At 43.2% G+C, this 21,493-nt stretch overlaps 2 protein-coding genes across 6 annotated transcripts in view; both read right to left on the bottom strand.

Moving 5' to 3' along the window:
• Window positions 1-21,493, bottom strand: part of LOC309517637 (leukocyte immunoglobulin-like receptor subfamily A member 2) — a 62,480-nt gene that overhangs the window by 4,038 nt on the left and 36,949 nt on the right. For 2 of the 5 annotated variants that reach the window (XM_082196943.1, XM_082196942.1), the window contains exons 1-9: window positions 15,474-15,591; window positions 14,741-14,773; window positions 13,469-13,743; window positions 11,546-11,821; window positions 10,152-10,430; window positions 6,617-6,907; window positions 4,805-5,095; window positions 3,567-3,851; window positions 1,806-2,096 (exon numbers count right to left, since the gene is read on the bottom strand). In XM_082196943.1, the coding sequence (XP_082053069.1) occupies window positions 1,806-2,096; window positions 3,567-3,851; window positions 4,805-5,095; window positions 6,617-6,907; window positions 10,152-10,430; window positions 11,546-11,821; window positions 13,469-13,743; window positions 14,741-14,773; window positions 15,474-15,505 (2,053 nt within the window). In that variant the 5' untranslated portion in view covers window positions 15,506-15,591. Of the gene's footprint in view, window positions 1-1,805; window positions 2,097-3,566; window positions 3,852-4,804; window positions 5,096-6,616; window positions 6,908-10,151; window positions 10,431-11,545; window positions 11,822-13,468; window positions 13,744-14,706; window positions 14,774-15,473; window positions 15,592-21,493 lie in introns of those variants that run through there. The other 3 variants (XM_082196945.1, XM_082196944.1, XM_082196946.1) reach the window with 3 other exon arrangements.
• The window catches only part of LOC309517636 (leukocyte immunoglobulin-like receptor subfamily A member 2), a 32,882-nt gene continuing 32,307 nt past the window's right edge, over window positions 20,919-21,493 (bottom strand). Inside the window, exon 9 of the mRNA XM_082196940.1 lies at window positions 20,919-21,268. Coding sequence (XP_082053066.1) covers window positions 21,144-21,268 — 125 coding nt within the window. The 3' untranslated portion in view covers window positions 20,919-21,143. The remainder of the gene's footprint in view (window positions 21,269-21,493) is intronic.

The following is a 21,493-nucleotide window of genomic DNA, read 5'->3' as shown; positions in this document are numbered from 1 at the left end:
TCGGAAATGCATTAACTGGGACTATTCAAAATAAAAGAATTCCTTCAGTAGCACCTTAGAGACCAACTAAGTTTGTTACTGGTTTGAGCTTTCGTGTGCATGCACTCTTCTTCAGATACACAGAAACAGAAGTCACCAGACCCTTATATATAGTGAGAGGGTGGAGAGGGGTATTACTCAGAAGGGTGGTGGGAATGGGTGATTGGCTGATAGGTGTGGAAACCTGTTGACAACTGTTAACGACTGCAATTGGTCTTACAGGAAAAAGCAAGGGGTGAGATGGCTAAAAATAGCTTTATCATGTGTAATGAGATAAGAATCCAATGTCTCTGTTCAGACCAGGTCTCTCCATGGTACTATACAGTATGTGATGCACCTTCATCACTGTTTGTGGTGGAAAATAAATTTAAATAATTAGGCAATAGTCACCAGCATGTCCTGTGATTCTGTGGCCCTGATTTCCAACTGTATATTATGGAATGCCAGCTATGCTCAGTTGGCTCAGAGAATATGTACAAGAAGACTCTTAGTATTTGCACTCATAACAGTCCAAAACCACAACGCAACCAAAAGGGGATGCGGAAAGGGGTATATTTGTTAAAACTGAGGCAAAAAGTCCATGCATTTAGAGGAAGGGAAGAATATCTACACTGCTTTGGTAGTGGTAATGCTTCCCATTACCCACTCCCAGATGCAATACTTAAATGTTTACATCCACACCACACACTGAAAGCATTTCGAACATGCATTTAAAGCATATGGCTTCCTCCAAAGAATTCTGGGAACTGTAGTACACTTCTCAGAACACTACAATTCCCTCCCAGCATCATCAACAAACTACAGCTCTGAGGACTGAGCGTAGCCAGGGAACGTTAAGTGTCAGTTGTGCCACTTGACAGCTATACAGAAATTTAAAAGGTAAATTTTTATTCTATCAATTTATACTCAAGCAAATACAGTGGTACCTCGGGTTACAGACACTTCAGGTTACTGATGCTTCAGGTTACAGACTCCGCTAACCCAGAAATAGTACCTTGGGTTAAGAACTTTGCTTCAGGATGAGAACAGAAATCGTGCAGTGGCAGTGGGAGGCCCCATTAGCTAAAGTGGTACCTCAGGTTAAGAACAGTTTCAGGTTAAGAACGGATCTCCAGAACAAATTAAGTTCTTAACCCAAGGTACCACTGTAAAGGGTTCACCTTCTTAATTTCTTCATGTCAATATGTTCTTAAATGCTTTTGAAATACTATTCTTTTAGCACTTAGAACTATTTTATCTTCCTCTTGCTGATTTGAACATGCTGCTTAATGATTTGTATGATTTTAAAGCTATGTTTTATATAAAAGGCACATGAGCAGGAAAGCTTTGCTGTTCCAGATTCAGCCAAAATGAGACTTTGATGTTTTGTACCCAACTGGAGATAATGACTTAATTAAGTTAAATAACTTCTGAAACCAAAAAGTATGGTAAGTCGCAGAGCTGAAGGATCAAGGAAACATAGAGACAGAGTTCACTGTGCATTTAACAAGATAAGTGAGCCTCTGGCAGGGGGTGGTGCTGTGGACCCCCTGGGTGTGTTCCGTGGATTCCCAGGGGTCCCCGGACCCCTGACTGGGAACCACTATTCTAATGAATTGAGTCAGACTTCCAAAGATGTTGTTAGATGAGCATTTTATGTATTCTGCACTGATTGTCATCGTCCCCCCCCCCCCGCTTTTAAGAAGAAGAAGAAGAAGAAGAAGAAGAAGAAGAAGAAGAAGAAGAAACCTGATATAACAACAACAACAACAACAACAACAACATACCTGATATAAGAAGTTCCAGGAAGTTACTTGGTTGTGAGACTAACAGCGGGCGATCTAAACATGCATAGCTACAGCTGTAGTTCCCTTCATCCTTCCTGCTGATATTCCCAATGGAAAAAATACCCACATGATTGTGAGCCTTCACCAACTGTTTTGGCATTGGATCTCCAGCCTTGTGGAGATAGAATTTTGCAGGTCCACCATTAGTTGTACACGTGATGTTGACTTGTGCTCCGGGGGCAATCAGCTGACTGGTAACAATGGAGATGGTTGGTGTATGCAACCTGCGATCTGTGCACAGAAGGAAACAGGAACTGAGATGTTGACAACCATAAGTCAGGGCTCTGTCTTTAGCCACAGGATAGGAAGCTACATTAGGGATTATGCTTTTCCCTTTAATGGAAGCCATATGGTATTTCAAAACAAGCACACAAGGAAATAAAACAAGCTAAACAACAGCTGATCAAAACTATCTTAAGACAAAGCAGAGAATACTTCTTAAAAAAAAAGTAAAATGAAATAACTCATAAAAAGAGAAAGCCAGTCAAATACTTGTCAAAACAGATAAACTTTCACTTGCTGGTGGAATATAGTAAGTGAATGGCTGTCTTATCAGATATTCTTTTGGATTCAGGCTGGCAGTAAAAGGAACACTCAGAATGAACTTTAACAAGTTGTATTTGTTAGATAAACTTATAAAGCATGAAGCACAGAAAAGCAGATAACTTACAGCCCTTTCAAAACCTATTTGGTGTTTTGCAACTTTCTGACTAGTTGCAGGACCTTAGCCAGACCTAGCAGAGTAAACACAGAATCCACGGAAGCAATTGGTGACTTGGCTGCAAACAGGATAGATGAAGCAGGAAGCAGGAACTTGTAGTTAGGTGTTTATTATATACAGTGGACTATTTACAGGAAAAGAACACGGATCCTTTGCTAGCTCTCTCTGACACGACTCACAACTCCTACACTGACACACAGAACTCTGAACCTGAAATACTGAACTAACAGTTAGTAAGCCATTAATTATCACTCCTTTGAGAGAGCTTGACCAATCAGGGAGTGGTCTCCATGTCTCTGTTATCACCAGGCAGACTTACTCCTTCAAATTGCCTTCTGGCTGGCTGCCAAACCTTAACTGACTCTGTGTGAGTAGCTGCATGTACACAGATTCCCAACGGGGTCACCAAGTATGCAAAACTTGCTTTAACAATGTCAGCCCAGATGTTTTCCAGGAAAGTCTGATATGGAACAGGCAGGGCAATTATTGTTTTTTAAACGCTACATCTTCCCACCCAGGAAGTGGGACTCTTTAAATAAACCTCTGTTTAATCCAGGGGTTGGCAACCTAAGGCCCATAGGCCACAAGTAGCCCATGGGGGTTGTTTAACTGGCCCCTAAACCGAGCCATCCGCTCCATGAGTCCCCTCACGCTGCGCTAAAGCGGTGCAGCGCAGCACGGGGACTTGCCTCTGCGGTGCCGGAAATTAGGTCTGCACACGCGCAGATGCCAGCAATCGCGTCTGCACAGAAGCCGGAAATGGGGGGGGGGGCGTGCAATCCAATCCATGGAGGGATCTCCGCTGGAGTAAACAGGTAAACCTTGCCAACCCCTGGTTTAATCCATGTTACGTGCCCTCTCCAGATAGGCTTCTGGTGCCTTGTGCTAGTAAACACCCAGCTTGATGCTCAAGCTCAAACCAGAAATGAAAGCTGAAGCAAGGGGCGTGGGGAAGGTGCTTGCAATGACGACTCCCTTACCTATAACCAGAAACTCGGCAGGCTTACTGGGCTCTGAGATGACAAAAAGATCTGACGAAGGGCGGTAACTACAGGCAAAGCTTCGATTGTGCTCCTGCTCTGCAATGATGGTGAAGGTGGCTGTGTTCCTGCTGGTCACAAGGCGCTGCAGAGGCTCCGTTTCTCCAGACTTTTGGAGATAGAATGTCACGGCCCTGTCTTGGCTGTGGCACTGGAGGGAGACAGTTTCTCCCACACTGACAATGACAGAACTCAGGGAAAGACTGGGTCTGGGTAAACTGGCATCTGTGGAAAGGGAGAGATTGGATGGTGAGGAGTCCTACTCCATTTATCATCACCCTGCTTTTTTCTTGATCTCTTCAGCACTACGGAGAGATCTGCTTATAATTGCTGGCTTATATTATTTCCAGAGAAAGGACATCGACCAGGTATGCCTTGCTGCAATTTTTTGTGCAGACATATTAGCGGCTCACGTGCACTATACATTTAAAGGAGTATTGCACCACTTTAAACAATTACAGCTTGGGGATCCCAGGAAGTATAGTTTGTTAAGGATCCTGAGAGTTGTTAGGAGACACCGATTCTCCTAACAGAGCTACAATTCCCAGAGTTCTCTGTGAAGATGCATTGATTTCTAAGGTATTGGTCATTAAACCACTCTGGAATTCTCCCTCCGTGATGGGAATAAGGGGCTCCTAGCAACTGTCAGCCCCCTTAACAGACTACACTTCCTTTTGAGTCTTTGCTGGAAGACATGGTTGTTGAAAGTGGTTTGATACTGTTTAAATGGGCCTAAGTCCAACACGTCTTCAACATGAAAGAACATTTAGACCTCTTTGTGATGAACTTATCCCAGGGAAATCCAGCTTAGCCAAATATTCTAGAAGGGCATGGGGGAAGAATCCTGCATTTCTGTTGAGTTGCCAACTATTCTTACTGGTTCCAACCCAATGACATGAACAGCAGCCTGGAAAATAAGCAGTTGTAGTTTGTTCCGTCCCTGACCATTGTGTTATCCCATAGCTAGGAGAAAGATTCACTTTGCTTAATTTCCTCATATCATGGTGATGTTAAAAACGCAGGAGCAGAAGAACACTGCTACCTCTCAAGCTCACCTGAGCAAATTCCCATTTTAACATTTATGACATAAACAACCAGAAGGGCTAGATAAATGAATGAATAAGCTTCAAAGGCCATTCTAAAACAAATATTGGAGATTACTGGAGGACCAGCCTTACCTGTTACCAGAAGCTCCAGGGGGGCACTGTGTTTTGAGATGAAAAAGGAATTTCCTGAACATATGTAGCTGCAAGTATAATGCCCTTTGTCCTCCAAGCTGATATTGGTAACAGGAAAAGTGTGGGTGCTCAAATTACCCATCCTGGAATACTTTGGTGTTGGATCTCCAGTCTTATGGAGGTAAAACTGTGCAGATCCATATGCAATTGTGCACACAATATTGACTTTTCCTCCAAGGGCAACTAACTCACTGGGGTTGGTGGAGATTGAAGGTTTTATTAAGCTGTCATCTATGCACAGAAGGAAAAAGGAATTTAGATGCTGACTGTCACCATGTGATTGGGGCGTGTCTGGGGATGGGTGAATTTGTCAATTTTGGCTTCTCTTTTTCTCATTTTCCATTCAATGCATTACATTTTTTGTATCAGTTTGCTGTGTGTGTTTTTTAAAAAAAACCATCATGAAAATTTATCAGCACTGAACACAAATCTTACCTAATATGCACATTTTTGCAAAGCGATTTCCCCTACAATAATGCATTTTGTATGTTGTTTTCAATAATATATGCCCTTTAAGGCACGTTTTACCCTAATATGTGCATTTTTGTGCACATTGTGATTGCATAACTGCACTGCAAAATTAATAAAATTGTGGATTTCAATGGAGGGCTCTGTTTTGGTTCTCACACGGTTTTGGGATGTGTGAATGAGGTCATCATGAACTTTCCTAGCATTGATATTTAGCAAAACAATAATGGAGGTGACCAGTGTAAATATCAGACAGAATAATTTCCCACTCATATATCCACAGCTATTTCTGGTTGTCAGCAGTAGTATAAAAGTCCTACTACCTGTCAAATGCTTAAGCCTCACCCCCTAGTCATCGTCCCCCCAGCTTGATTGATGATCACATGATATGCCACCCCGGAAGCCCTGCCTCAGAAGTACCACCCTTTAAGACCACCATGCCATGCCTTAGGAGAGGTCATGTGACCTCTCCACAATGACAGCAGGTTATTGTGGGCCAATAGGCAGAGGTATTCAACCTCATACAATCAGGGAAAGGGGAACTTGGGCTTGCTGTAGGATGGCCTCTTTACATGCCCAGACACATTCTTAGGAGTCAACACACTGAGGCTGGCCCAGCACTTCTAAAAGTTCTAGCAGATTAAGTAGCAGATTGGTTGGGGGTTTAAAACCTCTGATTAGTCCACAGTGATGTGACATCATTGTAGAGGAGTCACATAGCCCAGTCAAGCCAATCAGATACCCTATTGTGACTCAAGTCAAATTGGCTAGGGGTTTAAAAAACTCTGCCTATTAGTCCATGAAGGCCTGCCTTCATTGTAGAGGGGGCGCATGATCCTGAAATACATGTCATGGTGGACTTACATGGCGGGAGTTATGGAGTGGGATATCATGTGATATTATCAATCAAACTCTAAGGCAGGGGTCAGCAAACAATTCAGCTGTGGGCCAGTCCACTGTCCCTTAGACCTTGTGGGGGGCCGGACTATATTTTGAAGCTAAAAAGTGAACGAATTCCTATGCCTCACAAATAACCCAGAGATGCATTTTATATAAAAGAACACATTCTACTCATGTAAAAACATGCTTATTCCTGGAATGTCCGTGGGCCGGATTGAGAAGGAGATTGGGCCGGATCCAGGCCCCGGGCCTTAGTTTGCCTACCCATGCTCTAAGGGGTCCAATCAGACTCTAGGAATCAGGGCTTACCCCTATACTACTGTCAGCTTACTTAACTTCACTCCTGAAATTATTTCTGGTTCCACCTAAACACTCAGAACATACCTCTGAAAAGCAGCTCCACAGGATCACTGGATGGTGAGGTGACAAAAAGTTCTAGCTTGGGACGATAAGTGCAGATATAGTACCCAGCATGTGCCGGCTTTATATTACTGATGTCGAAAATTGCCATGGCCCCGTTGTTACTGATGGCCGTAGGGACCATTTGGTCTGTATCCTTTTTAAAATAGAATGCTGCTGCAATGTCTTGGCTTTGGCAATGGATAGTGACTTTTGTTCCTGGGTAAACAGGCTCAGCGGGTGTCAGGAAGATCCTGGGTCTGGATAATTTGGGATCTGTGCAAAAGAAAATATAAGGGGGGGGGGAATCCCTCCCCAGTTTCCAAGTCCTCTTAACATACTGAACCTTTCTCTGCCATAGTAATGAATAAGGGGCAGGTGACAACCACTTGCTCTTCTGATCATAGACATCCACCCAACAACTCAGCCTGGTCAAAAGAAAATTCAGTAGGGGCTATTTATTTATTTTTTTAAAAATATTTATTTATTTTTTAAAAAAATATATTTAAAAATTAGAGCATAAAAAACTCAAAGCAGCTCACAACAATAATACCTATATGGAATAAGAACTGGGTAAAATTTTAAACCAGAGATCATCAATTAGCTGTTACAGAAATACCGTATTTTTTGCACCATAACGCTCACTTTTTTCCTCCTAGAAAGTAAGGGGAAAGGTCTGTGCGTGTTATGGAGGGAATGCCTACGGGTGGCATGCCTACGGATTTTCCTCCTCTAAAAACTACGTGCATGTTATGGTCGGGTGCGTGTTATAGAGTGAAAAATACGGTACATGTTCTTACCTGCCTGCATAATTTTTGGCCGGCATTTCAAGGGACCCACTGAATCTCTATTGGCATTTCACAGGACTGGGCTGATGGCACTAAAAGCTCAGCTTCATATTGCTGTCAGGTGAGCCTTGCCAATTTTGGGGACAACCAGTGATGCCCATGCAGATGACCTCAGTGGTGAAGCTGGATATAAAGGTTCAGGTGGTCCTTAAGATACCCAGGACTTTATAGATTAACACAAGGACCTTGAACCGGCTCAGTAGTAGATGGGGAGACAGTGCAGCTGTTTTTTTACAGTGGTGTTGTATGTTGGCAGCTATGTGCCCCCATAGGCAGCCTAGCCATTGCATTGCTCACCAGCTGGAGCTTCCCAATCAGCACCAAGGACAGCCACTCCTAGAGTACAGTATGTGGCAGTAATCCAGCCTTGAGGTTATGAATGAATGGGCTACAGGGATCAGGCTATCTCTGTTCAGGAATGGCCATAGCTGGTGAACCAGATGAACCAGGCAGAGGGCCTTCTCAGTAGTGGCGCCTGCCTTGTGGAACGCCCTCCCATCAGATGTCAAGGAAAGAAACAACTATCTGACTTTTAGAAGACATCTGAAGGCAGCCCTTTTTGGGAAAGTTTTTAATGTTTGACGCTTTTGTTGTGCTTTTAATATTCTGTTGGGAGCTGCCCAGAGTGGCTGGGGAACCCCAGCCAGGTGGGCTGAGTATAAATATTATTTGTTTGTTTGTTTGTTTGTTTGTTTGTTTGTTTGTTTGTTGTTGTTTAGTCGTTTAGACATGTCCAACTCTTCGTGACCCCATGGACCAGAGCACGCCAGGCACTCCTGTCTTCCACTTCCATATATTTATTTATTTAGGCATACCCTAAAATTACAGAGGACACATGGCCTCTGGGTTAAATAAATACATTCAAAAATGCCTATTTTAACTGTTTTTAAAATTGAGAACGCTAAGGTTTATAGCTGTCCTCTGTGTAAATGGTGCTAGTAGCTGTTTCTGTTTTATGAAATTCTTGTTTTCTTGGTTTGCAGATTATTTATTATTTTGTCACTGCACGGTTGGGTGGCTCCCCATCTCTCTGCAAGAGCCCATGGGGTTCCAGGCACTCACCCAGGGTCTGTGGTCCTTTGGAGACTGTCATAGCTTTAAGAAATATGGTTTATTCACCTATTTACACCTTCAGTCTGCATGCAGGGAGTCCAGATCTTACAGCCTGGTCATTTCAAGAGGGGCTGATCCCCCATAGCAGTGCAGCCCTGCAGTCTAGGGCATCTCTCCCTGCCAGCCTTTCCAAGATGGGTCCCAGACTTTCTTCCCTCTTATTTGAGCAACCCTTGCTCAAAAAACCTTTATTTTCCTGTCACCTCAAACAGTTACCCAGGCAAACATTCCAAACCCAGTCTGTGTTCACACCTCAGAGCAAAGGGGAAGACAGTTCTCTTGCATTGTTAATGGATTTCAATGGCCCTGTATTGTTTCTTAATGGCCCTAGCTTGGCCAGGTCATTTTGCATCCGCTAGCCTCTGCAGGTTGTATTTCTCCCTTAACATCTCAAATAATCAAAATAAAACACAAAAAAACTATCACAGTATTTTTGTCTATGTATCCAAAAGAACAAGCAAACAAAGGTAAAATTCTCTCTCTCTCTCTCTCTCTCTCTCCACACACACACACACACACACACACACACACACACACACGAAATGTAAATGCTTAAAATTTTAGGAAACTCTACAATATTATATGTGTACTATAGAACATCAAAGACACCATTTTAATGTAGGATGCTTTAGAAATAAATGATAAATGAGTGAATGTTTGATTGTAATAATACTATGTTTGTTTGTTTGTTTGTTTGTATGTTTATAATAAAATATTAATATAAAACTAAACAAAGGCCATTGATACCCAAGCTTAGTTGGACATCACCCTAATATAAGACTTTCAGGTCTTATATTAGTATTAGTATTAGTATTAGTATTAGTATTAGTATTAGTATTAGTATTAATTGAATTTATATACCACCCTATACCTGGAGGTCTCAGGGCGGATCACAAAACAAAACCAGAATATAAAAGCACATAATATACCATCAAAATAAAGACAACAACCCAATGCCCCTCCCCCCCAAAACCCCCCACATTTTAAAAGGGTATAGGACGTCAAACACATCAACCAAAGGCCTGGTTAAAAAGGAAAGTTTTTGCCTGGCACCTAAAGGTGTATAATGAAGGCGCCAGGTGAACTTCCCTGGGGAGAGCATTCCACAGATGGGGAGCCACTGCAGAGAAGGCTCTTTCTCGTGTTGCCACCATTTGGACCTCTTGAGGTGGAGGCACCTGAAGAAAGGCCTCAGAAGATGATCTCAGGGTCCAGGTAGGCTCATATGGAAAGAGGCTAAAAGCAATGAATTACAGTGGAGGTCCCATTAGCTAAAGTGGTACCTCAGGTTAAGAACAATTCGTTCTGGAGGTCCGTTCTTAACCTGAAACTGTTCCTAACCTGAGGTACCACTTTAGCTAATGGGACCTCCTGCTGCCACCGTGCGATTTCTGTTCTCATCCTGAAGCAAAGTTCTTAACCTGAGGTACTATTTCTGGGTTGGTGGAGTCTGTAACCTGAAGCGTCTGTAACCCAAGGTACCACTGTATTTAAGTTTCAAAGGCACTGCAAATTAAATGATGTGATAAGTTCAGGACACACCAAATAAGATACTATACCTGATACGAGAAGCTCCAGGGATGTACTCAGTTTTGAGACGAGGAAAGGTTTCCGTCCATAGATGCAGCTAAAATTCCCTTTGTGTTCCAGGCTGACATTACTAATGGAAAGTTCACCTGAGGGAAAAGGCATGGGCCCCTCCGCTTTTGAGCCTCCAGCCTTATAAAAATAAAACGAGGTGGCTCCATCTTTAGGTTGACACTGTATCTTCACACGTCCCCCCAGGGCAATTGAATCACTGGGTCTTTGGAAGATGTTGGGTCTGCTTAAGCTGAGATCTGCATGAAGAAGAAAAAGAGATGTGAGGTGGCCCATCATGGCATGCTTGTAAAGAGTGGAAAGAGGCAGGTGTCTCCACCTCAGCATTCAACAGCAATGTGTGTGGACACAGGGACATAGGAAACTGCCTTACACAAAGTCAGACCATTGTCTACACTGGCCAGTCCTGGTTCTCCAAGGTTTCTCTCCCAGCCCTACCTGAAGGTGCCAGTGATTCGAACTAAGACCTTCTGCTTTCTCAGTGAGCTTCAGCCTTTTGCCATAAACTCACAGATCATATATCCCATCTGCTGCCTGTAAGTGGAGCTGATTACATCCTTTCGTCCTTCCACAAGATTGCCTTTAAACCTCAGCTTCAACGGAGTGGTTTAGCAACCATTTCCTCTTCAGAGGGAGCTCTGCGTCTTGTAGCATCTTCTGAGACTTGCTGCAGTTCCTCAACTGCCTTCCCCTGAACCCTTAGCATACTCTGGCCTCGGGCCTCCCAAATGAACATGTTGCTGGTACTGTATATGAAACTCATATTTGTCAGCTCTCAGCTTATGGCTAAATGTATTTCTTTGCTGCCTTCACTAATAATATTCATTCATTCATTCATTCATTCATTCATTCATACACCGCCCATCTGTCTGGGTTTCCCCAGCCACTCTGGGCGGCTCCCAACAGATTTAAAAGCACAATAAAACATCAAACATTAAAAACCTCCATTGATCCCCCAGAGAGATCTCTCATTGTATGTACAGCCTCCTGATATTTTGCTACTAAACATTTGGAACATGCTGTAGCTAGAATTAAGCTAAAACAAAAAATCCAGACTGAGAGATGAGGTTAGGGACGTGCCTGCAAAGATGCTTTCTTTTCCTTTTTTTAAAAAAAAACATTTTATTGAAAGTTCAAAAAGCACATAATTTTATGTGCACTAAACATTGTGAGATGTAAATAAAAGAGAGAGAAAGAGAAAGAGAACCTGTGTAGAAGAGAAAAATAAAGGGGGAGGAGGGGAAAAAAACCCAAACTGTATACTTTACAAGGGTGTTATTGTACTTTAACAGATCTGAACCTATTACAGTATTTGTAAGAACGATGTTTGATGCAGAGATGCTCGACTACTTACCTGTCAGCAGCAGCAACAGAGAGCTGCTGGGCTCTGAGCTGATAAAGGGTTCTAAATGACGGTGGTAGCTGCACTGGTAGTTCCCTCCATGCCTCGGCTCTGCCTTGCTGACAATGAAATTGTTTGCCATAGTCTGATGTGTCACCTGGGTATCAGCATTTTGGAAATAGAACTCCACATCCTCATGTGGGCTTTGGCAACAGATGGTGAAATTACTTCCCAGTGTGATCTGATCCATGGAACTGAAGGAGATATTAGGCTTTCCTAACGTTGGATCTGTGCAAAGGCAAAGATTCTTGAGGAATTCAGTCCTTGCAAAAGACAGTGCAGACACACTGACTTGAAACACACCTCCTGAATAGCTTTTGTACTTACCTGGTTCCCACCCCCCCACATGCCCAGAATCCTTTTTTTAAAAAAAATGGTTTTGCATTGGGTGCAAAACCAATTTGGCTCCCAAGCTCTCATGGGAGAAGAATAATAATTACCCATCTGGCTGGGTTTCCCAGCCAGCTGACTCATGCAAGAGTGTGAGACCAAAATACAAGGCTCCCTTGGTCTGGTACTCTGGCACAAACCAGCTCATTCGTGCCGGAGCACCGGACCAAAACAATGGGACATGCTTGCATCCAACCAGAAGCCAGGATGGCTTCCGTAATTCCGGCATGTCCTGCTCAAATCGGGACGGTTCAGAGGTATGATATACGACTTAATTAGAAATGTCTCTAACCAGCATACAAGAAGCTCAATACAATGTTTTTTTTTAAAAAAAGAAAAGTGTTGATAACTATAAAATCAGAATTCAATGAAAATGCATGCTGGAATTAAATAAAGAGTCTACAGTAAGTGCCAGAAGTTGAATTAATGCACTCTATGCCCTTGGAGATTACTCAGAAACTTTAGTTGGTCCAAAATGCTGTGACCAGATTACTGGCTGGGGCTGCCTTTAGAACTCATATATCCTATGTTCTAAAACAGCTGCATTTTCTGCTGGTTCATTTCCAGACCTAAATTCAAGGTGCTCACATTTGTGTTCAAAGCCCTGAACAAGCCCTAAATAACTTAGGCACCAAACAGACCACCTTCTTCCCTACTGACTATCTCAGGTGTTAAGATGAGAAGAGGAGGCCCCTTGGCAGTTCTACCTCCCTTAGACTTTCAGGGTGGCAGTGGCTCAGGAAAGGGTATTCTCTGTGGCAGCCTATTTGTTGTGCCATTCTCTACCCACAGAGGTGCACCTGGCTTCTTCATGATACAGTTTTCACCCTACTCTTTTGAAGGTATCTGTTTTAACTGTTTTTAATTCTGAATTTTAATTATTGTAACCTGCCTGGGACCTACTGGTGAAGGGTGAGTAATACAGTGGTACCTCTGGTTGCGAACGGGATCCGTTCACAACATGAAAAGAGCACAACCCACAGCAGCGTGTCTGCACACGCACGGGTTGCGATTTGGCGCTTCTGCGCATGCAGGAGTGGCGAAACCCGGAAGTAACCTTTTCTGGTACTTCCGGGTCACTGCGGAACGTAACTTGAAAGAACATAATATGAAGCAAACGTAACATGAGGTATGACTGTACATCTAATCTAATCTAATCTAATCTAATCTAATAATGAAGCCAGTGCCGAATACCATAGCATTGTGGACACTGCTCCAAGTTAAAGGACAGTTCCTGGGTGTTATTGAGGATTAAAATCAGGCACACCTCCTATGGCTAACTTTACAATCCTAAAAAGTAACTTCTGTTTAATCCAGCTGGGTTTACTCTGAGGTTAGCAGCAAGTTCCAAGTTTTCATTTTGGGCAAGTGTTTGTGGGCTTAAAGCATTCAGTGTGAATCTCTGAAGGTGCATTCTAAGCATGTTACCAGACCAAAACATCTAGCCTGGACCAATGAAGCAAGATTTTGCTGTGGATGTCTTACCTATTATCATTAGCTTCACTTGTTCACTGTGATTTGACCGAAATAGGTTGCTGTAATAGTAACAGCTGTATAACCCTCCACGTTCACGGCTTACATTAGTGATGTGAAATGCAGCCATTCCTCTGGCTATTTGGGTGGCAATGGTTATGTTGTGCCTCTCCAGAGAAAAATTTATGAATAAGTTCAAAGGACTCCAGCATTTGATGGTGGCATTTCCTCTCTCTAAGATTCCCAGGCCAGGTTCCAATGTGATATTGGGAGCGCAAAGGATCTCACTGGGTTAACAAGGAAAGAAAAAGATAATAATAATAATAATAATAATAATAATAATAATAATAATAATAATAGAAGTAGAAGCAGAAGTAGATGGGAGGCCTGTATGATTGCCTTCAAGTTTGTGGTGGCCCCAGGCAAAGTGACTCAGAGGCATCCTTCTCTGTCATGGGACCCCTCGGCCCTACCAGAGAGCGGCAGGCAAAGGACTCTGAGCAATGGAGGAGCTGAGTATAGCCACCATTTTAATTATCCACAATGATCCTCAGTGATCCTACATCAGGTGCATTGTGGGTAGGAATGGAAATATCTTTCAATTATGATTCTCTAAGTTTCTCATTTCTTCCAATCCTGAATTCAACTCTCCACATTTCTGCAGCAATTTTAAAATTTAGAAGGCAGCAGAAAATTTCTCCTCATCTGCACTGATTTTGGCAACCCTCTCATGTATATTGTAGGAAACATCCCTCTAAGAGTGACTTCAGCTGTATTTTCCTTGAAGTGCCATTGCCTGTAACAGAACTTGCACACCATTATCTTGAAAGTGAAGCACTTTGTATTTTCAGTGTTCCTGAGTGCATAGTTTTGGAGCATACAGAATAGCTATGCCTTGGTGTTCTTCCTGTGTGCCTCTCCAGAGTGATCCTAGGAGTCAATCCTCATTGGCTGATTTACCTCCTTTCTCTCTGATTGGCTCCAATTAGAACAAAGAGTGTGAAGTATCCTTCTCAGTGGCTAAAAAGCTCCCCTTTCATGCTGATTGGATGGCTCCAAGACACTAGAGACAAGGTCCCTGCTGCAGAAACAGCAACCGTTCCTAAGCCCCCCACCCCAATTTCTTACCACTGCAGCTCTTGTTAGCCCTGAGGAGAATCTCTATCACTCACTCATTCACTTTCTCACACAGAGATGCAGAGAGCCCATTTAAAAGCTTCCCACAGATCAAAGTTACTGGAGTAACTTACATTCCTGCCACATTCAACTTCAATGTAGTCTTACCTTTGAACACTTCCTCTTATGCCAGAAAGGAGCCTGGGAAGAGGAAAGAACCATACATTTAGTGGGTGGAGATAGTGTAATTCTTCTCCCCTTCACCAACACAAATTAGCCCTCTCCCTCCTTTAGAAAAGAGATAGAGCACTTGTTTTGGATTCAGAAGGTCCCAGGTTAGTCCCCAGCTCTGGAAAGACTCTTGCCTGAAACAGCCAGTCAGTGTCAATAATGCTAAACCAGATGGTCCAAAGTTCTGACTCGGTGTAAGACAACTTCCTTCATCCCTCTCAAGCTGCTATTTATTCACAAATGGAAGCCACCAATGGTGCCAATAAACCAGAAATTATGTTATTTCATGCTTAATTTTTTACCTTGCCCCACGTTATAAGGCTTTCACCTATCAAACACACAATTAACACATTTTTTTCTTTTTTAAAAACCCCACACAGAATACATCTGACCATGTGAAGAGTACATGCTAAATAATCACAATTTTACTCCAATGTCCTGGGGAAGGAAATGGTGGCCGCCACCGTCTGCTGAGATGGGCTTTGCCCCTTCCCTGTAGTAACACAGCTTTGAAAGCAGGGGAAAGGCCTACTGGCAAGGCTAAACCCTATTACCACGAACCTTTTGCTGATTTTTGCCACCTCCCTTAAAAATCTCTATAACCTCTGCCCCCACCCCCATCAACAACTGTGGAGGAATTTGTTTTTGTTTTGCCATATAAAAATCTCACCAAAAGAACACCGTGGGGAGAACGGGTATCATGATGCAGAAATGTTGGGGTCTTTCAGCCAGTTCCAGAGCTGCTGTCCTCTGCTCTGTTTAGCATGATGTTTTCTGTGAGGTCCTAGATTGCATCTGAAATGGCAGGAAGCTGACGGTGGCCACATTTGCTACCCCACCCTAGACCTTGAGCTTCTTAGAGTTTCCTTCAATCTAAACAATTTCCTGCAGCCATATATCAGATTGCATGCAAATAAATCAAGCACAAAGCAGGGTTTTGAATTGCCATAGAATTGTTTTTTATGGAAAACATACATAATAAAATTCACTTCTGGACTGGCTACCTTGGAAGGTGGTAGGATCTCCTCACTGGAGGTTTTAAACAGAGGTTGGGCCATCTTACGACTAGAATTAAGACCATTACTGGAGTCAAACAGGGATGCATTTTGGTGCCTTTGTTGTTTAAATTTTATATTAATGACATGGTTAAAGGACTGGAGGGACTTAGTTTGCCCCTGTCACAATTCTCAACCAAAAACTCTCAGTCTTAATTTATGCTGATGACCTAGTACTTCTATCTAGAACCCAGGTGGGCCTGAGACGGCTGCTTGCGAAATTAAGTTCGTATTGCATGAGGAATGCAATTACAATAAGACGCAGGTCATTGTATTTGTGAAGTACCCTAAAAAGCATGTTTGGCACCTGGATGAACACATCATAAACCAAGAAAATACGTTTAAATATCTGGGGTTGGTTTATTCAGAAACGGCATCCTGGAATATACAGCTATCCAATATTTAACTGCAAGCCTTTAAATCAGCAAAAGCTATTTTGAAATTTGCTGCTTGTAAAGGTGGAGATCTGGTTAACCCAGCTCTATCTGTGTATAACAGAGGTTGGGTGACCGTCTGTCAGGAATCGCCTGGTTGTGATTCCGGCGTTGCAGGGGGTTGAAAAAGATGACGCTTCGGGTCCCCCCTCCAACTATGATTCTATCACAGATTTGCCTATCCCTGGAGACAAGGCATCACATCTACTTACCCCATTGCCTTCTGTTTACAGCTCCAGAGGCAGGGAAGCATGGTATCATTTGCAACTTTCCTACTTCTTCTAGTGGAGACTGTGGGAATGTGGATGGGGGAAAAATACCCACCCCTTTTCTAGGCCTCTGCATCATCATCATCATCATCATCATCATAACCTTATCAGCATTATAGCTCAAATGTATAGTTCCAACTTTTTAAATAAAATCTGGCTGATTTTCCAGTTTTGAATATGAAATTTTGTATCCAAAATGTGACCATTTTACCATGGAAGTCACATGCTTCAGGAATGTGTTGGTATCTCCTGCTCATGTGGGCAAATACAAAGTATGAGGGTGTTCTTGCAGTTGCAATATCATTCTGTTAGTTATCAAATAAATAAAGATGGCTAACGGGCAGTAAATATTTGGGCACATGGGAAATAATCCAAGGAGCGTTCAATGCCAAAGGGAGGAGCTTTGCACAGAATGTTTAGAAGCAGATTCTTTCCCAGCTATAAATAGAAAGCAAACAGCCTACCATGGCAAAACACTGCAAGTAATCTTGGTTCTTGCCATAAGAGATATTGATAGCAGATTCGGGGAACATTGCTTGCCTAACAGGATGGTGTGGTGAGGAGAGCTGATAACATGTTCTGGTGATTGTGCTTGGGATATGAAGAACACGTATGTGTTGCCACTGGGTTGAGCAGACGTGTCGGCAGGTCTCTTCCACATCTGTACATTTTAAGCACTCTTATAATACTTTTAGCAGTCATGGGTTCCCCCAAAGAATGCCGAGAACTGCCATTTTTTTAAAGGGTAATTTCCTCCCAAGCTTACAATTCCCTGCACCATTAACAAATGACAGCTCCCAGGACTAAAATGAGCTGGAACAGCATTTTAGTTTGTGACTGTTAAAGTGGTTTAGGTAAAGGTAGAGGACCCCTGGACAGTTAAGTCCAGTCAAAGGTGACTATGGGGTGCAGTGCTCATCTTGCTTCAGGCTGAAGGAGCCAGCGTTTCTCCACAGACAGCTTTTCTGGGTCATGTGGTCAACATAACTAAACTGCTTCTGGAGCAACAGAACACCATGATGGGAGCCAGAGTGCACAGAAACGCCGTTTACCTTCCTGCCACAGCGGTACCTATTTATCTACTTGCACTAGTGTGCTTTTGAACTGCTACGTTGGCAGAAGGTGGGACAGAGCAACGGGAGCTCACCCCATTGCGGGGATTCGAACCGCTGACCTTCTGATCGGCAAGCCCAAGAGGCGTGGATGCAAAAGATGCCTCCTTCCAGTGGAGGAGAGAATGTGTATGTCTGGGACTGTATGGATTGGGACTGTAGAGATGACTCTGAGCAAGGGAACGCTTGGAAGACGGAGGAGTTTTATGCATGCCTGTCTCAACATTAACAGTGTAATCCAAAATCCTCTGGGAATTTCCTATATGCTGTTGAGTGTTTGTTTTTTTATTAATTTTCAAAAAAAATTAAAACAAAAACAAACAAACAAAAATGCATCCTAGTTGTAATTAAACCAATCTTAATAACATTGTTAAGTGACTTCCTCAAATCCCCCGGTTGAATTTCATTGTATAGTACAGTATATCATTTTAACAGTTTTCCAAAATCAATTTTCTCAAAAAATTAACTTGAACACTTAACATCTTTCATTCTTTCTAATTTAGCTTTAAACATCTTAATTCCTATCCTTACATATTTAAATCCTAAGCCTATCTAATATTTGCAAGCTTTCCCAATTAAGTTATCTTAACATATTTAGCTAAGTAATCTTTAAATTTCATCCATTCTTCCTGGTATATGCTGTTGTGTGTTGATGAGCTGGAACAGCATTTTAGTTTATTTTGGAATTTATCAGATGTGCTTAAAAAGCATCTAATGAGAAGCGCCCCGGGTTCCACCTAACGTTGTGGGTGCCCAGCATGCGCGTATGATGTCACACACAGTGGAAAGGCCCAATGGAGACCCCCACTGCAGCGTGTGACGCATTGAGTCACCCGGTCAGGCTCCCATGGTAAAAAAATTGTGGGCACCCAGGGTGTCAGGGACTGGGCAGAAGAGGAATGGTGGAGACCGCCTCCCTCACCTGACCCTTCCAGAGAAGAAGAAGATGATAGTTCAGAATTATAACAGGGGTTTGAGGAAGGTCACAGCTCAGAGGCAGATGAAGGGGAAAGCTGGGAAATAACGGGAGAAGGGCAGGAAGAGGAAGGCAACAGCTGATGGACACAGTGTCTTTAGCAAGCATTCCAGACCCCGCCTCCCAGAACCCAGTGAGCATTGAAAGTAGTCGAGCAAAGGGCTCAGAAGCAGAGGGCCCTCAGCGCCACCTGTAGGGGGAAAGGTGGCAAATGATGAAGTGGGAGAAAAGGGGGTGGGGAGTCACTTGGGGCAACTCCATTATTCCAAGAGCTGCATTCCCAAGCCTGTCTCTGTGAATATTGAATAACAAGCAGATGGTGAGGACGTTTCCTTGTCTTATCTGTTCCTGGCAACCTGCCATGGGGGTTGGTCCCTCTGCCACCTGACACAGGGCCCCCTGCAGATGGCATCTATGGTGATGTCAAAGAGTTGGCGCAAGCATGTAATGGTACTACATTCTGTCCCTAGAACAGTGTGAGGGAAGGAAGCAGAGGAAGGGAAGGAAGTAGTGCAGGTACAAAGGAACAGCAACAGCTGTGATTCCATAATGACCGCTCTCCCATCAACTGGAGGGCACCCTTTGCGTGGCCGCGCACAGCACCCCGATCTCTGAGACAACGGCAGAAGTTCGTGGTCCGCCTCCCCACATCACAGCCCTTTGAGGTTCCCGCCAAACCTCAGTTCTAATGAACCTATCTGTAGTGGGGGGTGGAGCTCTTCGCATAGATAAAAGGGGTGGAACCTACCTGAGAGCGCATAGTCAGCTCCAGAGCTTCACCCTCCCTACCCTCCCTTTGTTTTATGCTCTTTTATTACAGGTTAATTTCTTTTACAGGAATGCGGGCGCTGCTACGGTCTTAGGATGGTTGCTGTTAAGGGACCAGGAAGGAACTTCCCTGAATTGGCAGGTTTCACCTTCCCCGTAGCAAATGTCACAACTTTGGTGGTTTTAGGCCTTGGGCAGAATCCTTTAGTCTATCTTCCCTAAATGGGGGGAGGGGGTATGCCTCCCCCCCTCCTCAGCGGCAATCCCAGGGTTCCCTGTTAAAGGGGCTGAGTCAGAGGGGAGTCACTGGCCATACACTGAAAGGTTGTCAGTGCACTCCCCAGTGTTGCGGTGAAATGGAGACAGGCACTCTGTGTAAACAAATGTCTTCCAGAGCCAGCCCACTTCCCAGACAGACCTGATTACCCTGATGTGCCCCAAATTCCCGGCTGGGGACTGGGAGGGATACACGCCCAATGCCTAAGCCAAGGTCTTCCTGCATGTGAAAGTTTAAATAAAGTTGTGGCCAATTTAATCCCATAATTGTCCCACGTTGTCATGAGTCATTCATTTTTTCCGGGTGGTTCTTGGGTCGGGGGTCTCCACCTGGGCATGCAATGTGATGATAGAACTGGAAGATCACATCCTTCCTAAAAATGTGGAGGTAGGGTAGCCTAAGAATAACCCCTGCCTCCAGCAACACATGGGGAGGATTTCATGGACTGGAGCATGAAATTTACCAACATCCCCCACAGTCCTTCCAACTAGTCAGCCGCCATTTTGAAATCCCCACAGTGCTCTGCAATGTTGTTATGTCATGATGTAGCATCATTCTGAGGGACGTTATGTGGAAAAGGCCCTACTGGTGGCCATTTTATATCACCAAATATAACCCACAATTCAACAAAGAGACTATACTACCCACTGGTAAAAGGAAAGCTTATCTTTATTATAATCTTCATGCACATTTTACCATTAAAATGACAGAAAACTGCTAAAAGCGACAGAACAAGAAACACAGAATAAACACATTTCCATAAACAGTGACACCTGTCTTCTGCCTTGGCAATGTGACTGTTTAATTGAATGAAAAGAACACAAAGGTGCTCTTAGCATTAAGATGCAGGGCTGGTCAGTTTGAACCTAATGGATTATGAGCCAGAAGTTTGACAACATCCTTTTGCTAGAAAGCATAAGTAGAAAAATCATTTCATTTCATGGTTTGAGTGCAGGTCCAAAGGGAGATGAAGTTCACTTCTTGGCATGTCTTACACAGAAACTCATCTGGTACATCTAAGATTTACCAAAGTGGACCCCAAATGTCATACTTCTTGAGAAAAATCATCTTGTCGTCAGGCTACATACAGTAGCAAAGCCGTGTTTGCTTTGCTTCTCAGCCAACAACTGCAACATCTCTAGGACTGTTGCACATCAAAATCAGGATGCAATTCTGCTGTAATTCAAAATGTATTCTGCTGAAAATATGAAGTGTGCCGAGGAAGACCAAGCTCATTGCCCTTGAGGAATCTCAGTGCCTTGTTTGGACCTGGGCCACTGATGGTAGCATTTTGAGTTTTCAAATAGATATTCTGTGTACAAAAGGAATGATGGCGTTGAGGATAATGGAGACCTAGGATATTGTGCAACCAATTCATATGCTGTGCCACTGAACTGCACTCCTCTTGTCTTTTGGGATGCAATTGTTGGTAAAGGAAAAGGAAACATATCAGGAGATATTTATCATGTTCCCTCTGAAGTGCTGATTACTGAGAATGATGCATGAAAGCAAAAGAAGAACCAGAACTCCTATAGCAAAGCGGATGATGTTGACTTGGGTGCAATTATAGGTATCTGGAATGAGATGAGAAATCAAGGTCTGGATTATGAGGTGGCATGTTAAGGGTACATTGTTATTTTATTTTATTTAGCATAATTTGTATACTGCTTGATTGCAAAACAAAAAACAAAAAAAACCCACTAAACTCTCTAATTCGTTAACAAATATAATATACGCTGAGCAGTTTAATGTGCATAACAACCAACCATTATATATATTCACCAGGCTTCATGAAAAAT

The sequence above is a fragment of the Podarcis vaucheri genome (genome assembly GCF_965113315.1).
Source record: "Podarcis vaucheri genome assembly, chromosome: 13".
NCBI classification, from domain to species: domain Eukaryota; kingdom Metazoa; phylum Chordata; class Lepidosauria; order Squamata; family Lacertidae; genus Podarcis; species Podarcis vaucheri.
This window is presented reverse-complemented; position numbering and strand designations above follow the sequence as displayed.